General features: G+C 34.0%; 1 protein-coding gene across 2 annotated transcripts; it reads left to right on the forward strand.

The window, feature by feature from the left end:
• The first annotated feature begins 5,754 nt into the window (after positions 1–5,754).
• On the forward strand, positions 5,755–10,119 carry LOC108202303 (pentatricopeptide repeat-containing protein At1g63330-like). 2 transcript variants are annotated; one of them, XM_017370690.2, is made up of 3 exons: positions 5,755–7,941; positions 8,998–9,084; positions 9,727–10,119. In XM_017370690.2, the coding sequence occupies exons 1-2, from the start codon at positions 6,070–6,072 to the stop codon at positions 9,037–9,039; spliced, it is 1,914 nt and encodes a 637-aa protein (XP_017226179.2). In that variant the 5' UTR covers positions 5,755–6,069; the 3' UTR covers positions 9,040–9,084; positions 9,727–10,119. The 2 variants fall into 2 exon arrangements, with proteins under 2 accessions (XP_017226179.2, XP_063940418.1); XM_064084348.1 differs by lacking the exon at positions 9,727–10,119 and having other exon boundaries at positions 5,758–7,941; positions 8,998–9,328.
• Positions 10,120–10,435: the final 316 nt, after the last annotated feature.

Below are 10,435 nucleotides of genomic sequence, written 5' to 3' on the forward strand. Positions count from 1 at the left end.
TATCCTAGTTTACTTTTTGCTTTCATTTCTTTATTGGTTTTCATTTTTTTGGTGATATGATAATTATAAAATCTCTCCCTTTTACTCATTTTTCTTTAATTTGAATTTATCGTTAACATATCATATAAGTATTTAGATGGACACATGTTATCTAAAGATTTAAAGATATACACTGTCATTTTCTAAATTATATTTTATTCACTTATACTCGTATATCTCATTGAGTAAAATTTTGTTGCAACAATTTAAAGGTTTTCACCAATTTGTTGACAAGAAAACAAAAACTAATAAGAACTCTTTAAATTAACTATTCACTCCTTCCTATTTTAATAGTCTTATTTGCTGAAATAAAATTTCTCATATTATTTGTCCTTTGTCTTTCTCTGATATAAATTTTATACAAATATCATTTATTAGCCCTCACAATTTCATGTTTTACATGCAAACTATGGTGACTTTTAACCAAATGAATGAATATTTAGTAGTAGTATTTTTTGGTAACCATGCATGAGTGTGATAACAACATATCACATTAATATTTCTTAATATGTGATTTGTGCAAAGTGGACTATTAAAATGGGAAGGAGGGAGTAGAAGTTTAGACATTTAACTAATACTCCTAATTTAACCAATAAGAACTCACCAAGGAATCGATCTTTTTTACATTTGTTCGAGTGATCGTAAATGTCGTGTGGCTTTTTATTTTGAAGTAATATGTTTCTTTTTCCAAAAACAAAAACTAATAAAAACTCTTTAAATATCTTGGGTTACGAAATATTTTCTCTCCATATGTAAACACAGTATTGTGAGAGTATCAAATGGCACGGTACCAAAGTTTAGATAATCAAATGGAGACTTTAAGTGTAGAGGACGAAGAAAATGAAGAAGTTGTTTTTGGGGTAGATGGTGAAGAGGAGGGATACATATAAGAGTTGTGTGTGGTTGGTCGTTTTCTTACAGAAAAGAATATCAACACGAGGGCAATGAAGATTAAAATGGCTGATGTATGGAAGCCTGCAATGGGAATAAACATCAAGGGACTTGAGACAGGCATATTCTTGTTTCAGTTTGATCATAAAAAGGACATGTTATGGGTTTTAAATGGAGGATCTTGGGTTTTTGACAAGGCGATGCTGTTGGTGGATGTTATTCCATCGGGTGTAGATCCATTGAAGGTGGAACTTTGGTTCTTAAAAATATGGATACAGATATATGATCTCCTTGCTGGTGGAAGGCTGGAATGTAGGCAAACAACTTGGAAATTTCTTTGGAGAATTTCTTCGGTATGATGAAAAAATTAACACAAGTATTTGGGGTGAATGTATGTGTATAAGGATTAAGATTGATGTTCGGTAGCCTGTGAAATCAGAAAAAAGGTCAGTGTTATTACTACCTAGTTCACAACAAAGGGCTGTTTTTTCTGAAATAGATTCTTCTTCTCAACTTTACAATCTTTATTGGCTAAACTTGCGGAGCAAGCTAGCCATTCATCATAAAGATCTTAAGCTGGAACTGTCGAGGCTTGGGAAAATCATTTTGTGGTGGAGAAGGTAGGCCGGACTGGTGGTAATTTAGCTGTGTTGTGGAAAGATATTATCAAATGTAAAGCGGTAAACTTGTTGTGTGAAAATCATTCCGTTGTTATATGATCTCCTTGAAAATACTAGATATTTTATTGCATTTTTAAGGATCCATGGTCATTTGTCAGGAGATCATGCAACAACAGAATGATTTGGTCAACCGTCATGCTAAAAAGTACGGGAATAGGATAGCACATCTTTTGGCTAGAATCCCCGATTTAATAGGTTGCTACAACCTGTTTATATCTCCTCCACATTATGTGTTGGAGGTTTTATTGTCTAATATTTAATTTTAATGCAATTGTTTACTTCAAAAAAAAAACTCTTTAAATGAATGTATATTCTCTGCTTCTTCCATCATCTTACCATATTTTGGAATATATTCAAAACAAATTCAATTTCTAATAATTGGAAAATGTATTCATTTATAAAAATGCGAAATTTAAAATTATAAATTAATAAAATGTTTTGAAGAGATCGAGGAATCTGAGGTAAAAAAAGTTAAAAAAAAAAAAAACTCATTATTTTTAAGAATCCAGCCATTTAAAAACATGCATGAGAAAAATACACCATCCAACCTTTATACATATTACACATAATTCAAGATCTTAAATAAAACTTAAAATATAAATATCATATGAATTGTTGTTAAAATTAGAATGACAAACATACAATCAAAGAATTTAGTTATGTTATAATATAATTCAAAAATATAATTGAATTTTTTTCTAATATTACTAAATAGATAATCAAATTATATTATAAATCTCATCAAAAATTATATAATTATAAAAAAGTGACTTTTAAATTGGCATCACAATCATATTAGTTGTCAAGAGGTAACATAGTTAAAAATCCATTATTCTCGATTATCCACCTAAAAAGAATCTGACATTATGGGTAAAATATTTTATCAACATGTATATATTTTTTCCGCGTACAATTAAACATATTACAAATATTATTTCACCAAAAATTTAGACTTCTAAAATGGTGTAACTATTCCAAACAACCCTTAAGACTATCAGTGAGGCTCAGGACATGACTATAGGTATGGCTTTATGCATGTAGATTGAGAGCATAGAGTAGGATGCATTGAGTTGTGGGTTTTGATCTGTAGGAGTTAGATGGATCTTTTGGAGTTTGGAAGTTGTATTGTTGGCTCATTTGATTTTGTAGATGTAGATTCATACTTGGCGATCTTGGGTGGGATTTGTTTTGATTTTGATGATTGTTGTAGTTGGAATATCTCAATAGTTTATTAATTTAATACTTAATTCTACAGTTTTTTATTAGTAGTTTTGCAGATCAGAGTATTCAGTTTAGTAGTGTGGGTCTGTACATTTAATTTATGAAGGAAAGTGGATGAAGCAGGTGCTTTTCAAGTAAAGAGTTATGTCAAAGACCATAACTTTCAAGTAAAGAGTTATGTCAAAGACCATAACTGCATACTTGTGCACAAGCACAATTCGGTGAGATCAGATTGGTTGGTAATAAAGGTAGGTAATAAGGCGAGGGTCAATCCAAAATGGAGACTGAGGGAAATACAACAGCATGTGTATGAGGTGCATGGCCTGGTGACATCAAAGAACCAGTGCTGGTTAGCTAAGAAAAAAGCTCTATCAGAGATAGAAGGTGAGATAGCTAAACAATGCAAAAGGCTATATGATTATGGTGCTGATATTATTAGTTCAAATCCAGATAGCACAGTTAAAATTGGAGTAGACAAGGTTAATGATGTTTCTACATTCAAGAGAATATACATCTGCTTTGGTGCTTTGGAAATTGGTTTTAAACAGGGTTATAGGAAGATCATAGGTAGGGATGGGTGCGGGGGTACTTCGGGGGCGGGGTGTGCTATCCCCGACCCCGATCCCCGAATTTAATACTCCTCCTCAACCCCGCCCCGAACCACGAACGGGGTTTTCTCCCCGATCCCCGCCCCCAACGGGGAAGGGGGATCCCCGCGGGGATTCGGGGAATTTTATTTTTTGATAAAAACATAATAACTTTATAATATATATTATACTTTTTAATTAAAAAAACAAACTACTAACTCCTAATATACTAATAAAATAATATTATCTTATATTTTCAACATCAAATCATATTAAAATTGATTTATAATATAAATAAACGTCAATTTAAAATTATAAAATATATTATATCACAATAAATTGATAATCAATCAATAAAACTTTAGTATATTATTAAATATATTTAGTATAATATATATATAAATATATTATATATATATATATATATATATATATATATATATATATATATATATAGGGGGCCGTTATACAACCACAGTTGGATAATTATTTAAATATATCCAAGTACACTGACAATCGTTGATTTGTCAGTGTACGGACAAGATTAAAAAGAACTACGTCATATAACAAAGCGTATACGCTACATTATATAGCGTAAGACCAGAGCAGAATCCGAAACAGAGCATTTTCTCTGGTCTTACGCTGTACAATATAGCGGAGCGGTTTTTTTTTTGCAGAACCGGCTTCGTTAGTTTGTATAGCGTATTGTGGATAAACAAAAGATCCATACCAAAAAACATATCCACAGCAGCGATTTGAAGCCGATTGAAGTGATTTCAACTGATTTCAACCCAAATCAAACGATTTCTGGTGCGTATGCTCTTGTATATGTGTGTGTATATCTGTGTGTGCGTATATACGTGTGTGTATATGGTTTTTTGTATGTGAATTTTGATTTTTCTTTATGAATGTGTGTATAGATTCATAGATGTATATATGTGCGTAGAATTTGGTAAAGTTATCATATTTAGTTCGATTTTTAGTTAATTTTTGATTTGGGGATTTGTGGATCTCTTTAGTCATAATTCGAATTTGTAATTTGATTTTGAGTTTGATAGTTAGATTGTTGGTATAGTTTGAAATTGTTTGGATTTTATTGATTTTTTTTAGTTCGAATTTTAGTTTAATTTGGAGTTATGGTTTTATAGTTTATATTTTGGTAAAGTTAAATTTTTCTTTGGAATTGTTGATTCTTTTTGGTTTGATTTCGAATTTGTACTTAGATTGTTGGTAAAGTTTTAATTTTTTATGGATTTTATTGATTTGTTTAGTTCGAATTTTGTAGTTTAATTATGAATTGGGGTTTGATAGTGTAGATTTTGGTAAAATTTAGCTTTTTGTTTGAATTTGTCTATCTTTTTGTTTGATATTGAATTATATTTAGATTTTTGAGTTGGATAGTTTAGATTGTTGGCGAAGTTTGAATTTTGATAGTTGATGTTGAATGTGTTAAGATTATTGATTTGTTGGTTGTTAAGATTGTTGTTGGTGGGAATTGATGGTTTGATTTTGACCTTGATGTTGTTTGTTGGTTTTGATAATATGATTGTAGAAATGGCGAATGATTTTTGTGGACCGGTTGATGATTCGGTACTTCGCCATCAAGCGCAATATAGCGTAACCCGGTCTTACGCTGTATTATATTGCGTAAACGCTTGCGTAAGCACAGTGTTTTTATTGATTTCTGTGCGTTGATTGCTTTTTTTTGGACGGTGGGAGATGAGTTGGATGGATAATCTACTTATCCAACCGTGGCTGTGGAACATTTCCCATATATATATATATATAATTGGGGTCGGGGATCGAGGCGGGGAGACACAAATCCCCGACCCCGCCCCGATCCCCGAATTTTTTATAAAACTTTTTCCGATCCTCGCCCCGACCCCGAAAAATTCCCCGAATCTCCGACACGAACGGGGCGGGGATCGGATCGGGATCGAGCGAGGCGGGATGAATGCCCATCCCTAATCATAGGCCTTGATGGCTATTTTTTAAAATGTTTTGTCAAAGGAAAAATACTAGCAGAAGTTAGTATGGATGGAGACAATGGGATGTTTCCAATTGCTTGGGCAGTTGTGGATGTTGAATGCACTGAATCATGGGAATGGTTCATTAAACTATTAAGGGATGATCTTGAATTTGACAGTGGTGCAGGGTACACCTTAATGACGGATCAATAGAAGGTCTGTCTCTTTTAATTTGATATAGTTATGTTTGTTTGATATGCTTGTTTCATTAAACTACTATGCTTATACTTGTTTGAAATGCTTGTTTTTTTATAGAGTCTGATGAATGTCATAGATAACAACTAAAATGGAATGAAACAAGTTATACTTAATTATAAAATATTTATGGTTAGATATATATATTAAGGACCGTTTGACTGAGTTTATAAGTTCGGTTTCCAAATTTATAAATCCGGAAAATTTCATCCGTACCATTTTTTATTCAATAAACATTTTTGAAATTACCCAAAACTGAGCCTTAGATATGATTATTTTGGGAAAAAAATGACAGCAGCAAGTAAAAATCTGGTAAAGTAACATAGAGCAGCGAGCACAGAGACCCCGTGATTTACCTGCTCTCAAGTCCAGGCTGTAACAGAATTTCAGTTTTTTGATATCTGATTTCTGCGCATTGAATTTGTAGCCATGTCTGCCATTTTGTTCAAGAAAGGAGCTCAAACACTAACTCCATTTCATGCTCTCACTTCATTCACGCTAATGCCTCAAAGTGTAAGCCCTTGTTCTCTTTTACTCCATTCTCATTTTCTTCTTTTCTCTACGAAGCCTAACCCTAATTCACAACCCAAAGCCCCCTTTATTCCTTCTCCATCTACCACTCATCCCGAACTTAAACAATTGCTCTATCATAAATCTAAGCTTGGTTTCGATAAACTGGACGATGCGCTCCTCGTGTTCGACAAAATGATCCTTCTGAAATCTAGGCTTTCTGTTGTGGATTTCAACCAACTCTTAACTGCCATTGTTCGAATGAAAGACTACTCTGTTGCCATTTCCATGTTTAGAGAAATGCGTATGTTAAGCATTCCTGTTGATATTGTTACCTTTAATACTGCCATTCATTCCACTTGTCACTTGAGTACTCTTGATTATGCCTTTTCCTTGCTTGCTGGAATCATCAAGAGTGGTCATGTCCCTAGTGTTGTTACCTACAACACTCTCATCAAGGGCCTTCTGTCTCAAGACAGGCCTTTAGAGGCTGAGCATCTGTTTAGGAAGCTTATCAGATTTCGAGAAATTCAGCCCGATGTAGTTATGTATAGCACCATCATTGATGGTCTCTGCAAAACTTCAAATACCTCCATGGCTCTCAAGTTGTTAAGAAAGATGGAGAAGTTAGGTTGTAAACCCAATGCGATAACTTATACCTCGATTATTGATTCTCTGTGCAAAGAAAGACGAGTTGATCATGCATTGGATCTTGTGTCTGTAATGAGCGTTAAAGGCATTCCACCAAATGTTATAACCTATAACACATTACTTCAAGGTCTTTGCAGCTCCAGCCGATGGGAGGACGTTGAGCCTTTGTTAAGTGAGATGGGTGCTCAGAAGATCCCTCCTGATTTGCATACCTATAATATATTGGTCGATGCACACTGCAAAGAAGGGAGGACAATAGATGCTCAAGATGTTATTGAAATTATGATCAAGAAAAGTGTACCTCCTGATGTAATCACCTACAACACACTAATGGATGGGTTTTGTTTAACAGGCAAAATGGACAGGGCATTAGAGGTTCTGAATACCATGAGGAGTGATGGTATAGCTCCAAATTGTAGGAGCTATACCATTCTGATAAATGGTTATTGTAAGAGGCAGGAACTAGACAAAGCCATCAATCTCCTCAGACAAATGCCTGTTGAAGGTATAAAAGCCGATGTTCAAACCTACAGCACCATCGTACATGGTCTCTTTCAGATGGGTAGACATAATGATGTGCACAACCTTCTCCATGAAATGCTAAAAAAAGGTAATAAACCAGATATCGTAACATGTCGAATTCTGTTGGATGGCCTTTGCAAGAACCGATACATGGATGAAGCAATTTCCTTCTTTCGAATGATGGAATGTAAAGGTATAGCTCATGATATTCAAATACATACTATCCTCATCGATGGTCTCTGCAAGAACAGAAAACTTGATGAGGCCAGAAATATTTTTGATAAGCTTGCTTCAAGAGGCTTGCAACCCAATGTGAAGACATACACTACAATGATTCAAGGATTTTGTCAAGAAGGGTTGTTTGAGGAAGCAAAGATATTACTTTCTGAAATGGAAACTAGCGGTTGTTTGCCTAATGATGTGACTTACAACACGATCATCCGTGGAAGCCTTTTGAATAAAAGATATGAAGAAGCAGTTGTGCTGATTGAGAACATGCGAGCTCACAATTACGAAGCGGATGCATCTACCACATCCATGGTAGTAGAGCTATTTCCTAAAGAACAGGAAGAACAGGACCCCGCCGTTCTTGCTTTCTGCAAATGGTTTTTGCAACAGGTACTTTAATTTATGGTTCATTGTTATTTATTGTCATCTCCTAACTTATTTAAGTTATCTGCTATAGTAATATGTTTTGCTGAGTAAAGAATTATATCTATTAGCAACTTAAGAGATACCATCAGTTTGTTTAGAGGTAATAGACAGTGGATTAGAGACTGTAATGCTATCTCTTCTATATAAGGACAGTCTATGTTCAAGTTGTCATTCCGAACTGAAAGCTAGCATAGCGACGCTTCCCATAATACGGAAAAATAAATCAGCATTTAAAAATAATAAAAGAAGCCTCTGTACTACCTCTATAATGCATATATCAGATAACTTTATTCCAGATATACCCTTCACCACGCATATTCAGGCTTTCACAAACAAGCTCATTTCTCTTTCTCTACTAATTAAAATAACAAAAACTCTTAAAATGAATGTATAATCCCTACTTTTTTCCTTACACTTCCTTTTTGTCTCCCCCCTTCCGCTTGCTAGCTTTTCCCTGCTATTTAACTCCATTATGCTAAGTTGGCTCTTGGAGATGCACTAATATAGAGAACAAAGCAGAGATTGGTAAAAATTTACCTTTTGTGGTCTAGTGGATTACACAAAATAACAAGTTGGAACAGAAAATGAAGTATGAATGTTGTTTGTGGAATCACAAGGAGCTTACAGATTATGAGTTATGACATGTTGCTGAAATTTTCATGCGTTGAATTGTACTGTATATGTTATAGAACACTAGGAACCGAGAGTCTGTGTCGATTCTCCAGAGATTTGAGTTACGGAGTGTTCGCAAGAATATTAGTTTTCTGTGGTTTATGCTTTTCTCATGTTCTCCTTGTTTCATCCATGTGGGTTTGGCAGAGACAAAACAATGATATTAGGCTATTCGGCTTGGAAAGAAAGCTGGTTTTTTTAAATAATCTTGTATTTCTCTGGTTCTAATAATTAATGTGGAAAATAAGTTTCAGTTGGTTAGGTGAAACTTTTATTGGTTGCGCAATATATTCTTTCTAATCTGTATAGTCCCTTATATGTTTATGCTTCCCGTTTGATATTGTGCAGAAAAATGATCACGTTGACAGCTCGAGCACATTCTGGATTTGAGAAGATCAGTCAAATAGATCTGAAGGTCTCTACATCAGATGCTGGGTAACTAAAGTGCATCCCCTAGGCCCTCATTTATTTATGCTTCCTGTTTGATATTGAGGACTTCTTATTAGAAGTGTAGAAAAGTGATAAAAAAAAGTATGAATTCATTGTCTTTACTCCTTTGCCAGTAATCTTTATAAGTTATAGGTCATAGACCTAACTCTATGTACTCACAGATCTCATCAAGTGGCCCCTTGAATCCCACATGAAGAACATATAGTAAAAAACATGAGCTTTAACTGAATCCAATATGCGATGCCATACTTAATTTGTATAGAGATACATGAGCTCATGTAACATATATATTATGTTTGCATGTTTAAAATATTTACTCTTTTACCTAATTTGCATAAAGAAACACTTATAGAAAACATGTGAACTCACCATTTCTCAGCGAATGCATCCACAACGTCCATGGTACTATACCTTTTTTTAACAGAATAAGAAGATTCATCTATTTTTGCTTTCCTTGAATGGTTGTTGCAATAGGTAGAAAAATTGATGGTTCACTGTTATAAATTTTCATTTCCCCAACATTCTTGAGGATTTAGCATACATTGTTGAGTTACTTGCATATGTTAGTAGGCGGACAGTAAAATATCTGAGAAATTTCTATGATAAGGCAGTTAGTATACGATGCAGGTGTGGAGCACAGGGCAACAGTGAACTCGGAAAAGGAAATATTTTGTATCCCATATTTCTTACATTCTACTCAACCATGGTAGAGCCTGTCGAAGAACTAACAGATGATGAAAACCCTGCCAAGTGTACAAGGCATGCAACGAGGGTAAGTTCTTAACATCGCAAACATTTAGTAATTTCAAAAACTAGATGTCGAGAACGTCCAGATCCATCATTTTAAGGCATTGACATGGTAATGGTTGCTACCTAGTGTCTCGATCTTATATGCTTTTGCTCTGAAGTCCTCTGGCAAAATTGTGTAAACACAGAGTATAGCCACAATAAAACTAATGAATTACATTACAGATAAAAGATTATAATGTATAATTTATATTCAAGCTTTGGAAATTACTACAGCAGATATTGCAGAGAATCGCAAGTTTATCATGACACCGAATGGCATAATTAGTGTTGAGATTAACCATAACATATATTATTTGGATTCGATTTTATATACAATTTTGTAAGACACGTAACCCTACCTTTTTAAAGAAACTATTGTCTTGTGAAATGTAATCTGCACATGTTTTGGATATTAAAAAAAAAATTCAATTGCTGTGAGTGGCCTCTGCTTGCTGTGATCTTGTGGGCCTGATTGTAATATAAACTCAGTTCTTTTATTTGTTATTGTATAACAGTAACGGTAACAGTCATATCACGTGACAAAAAA

The sequence above is a fragment of the Daucus carota genome, chromosome 9 (genome assembly GCF_001625215.2).
Source record: "Daucus carota subsp. sativus chromosome 9, DH1 v3.0, whole genome shotgun sequence".
Classification (NCBI taxonomy): domain Eukaryota; kingdom Viridiplantae; phylum Streptophyta; class Magnoliopsida; order Apiales; family Apiaceae; genus Daucus; species Daucus carota.

Bases quoted from the DNA above. Each gene is read 5' to 3' on its own strand.
- LOC108202303 (XM_017370690.2), top strand. From the start codon at position 6,070: ATGTCTGCCATTTTGTTCAAGAAAGGAGCTCAAACACTAACTCCATTT. The intron at 7,942-8,997 runs GTACTTTAATTT...GATATTGTGCAG, and splicing joins GCAAATGGTTTTTGCAACAG to AAAAATGATCACGTTGACAG.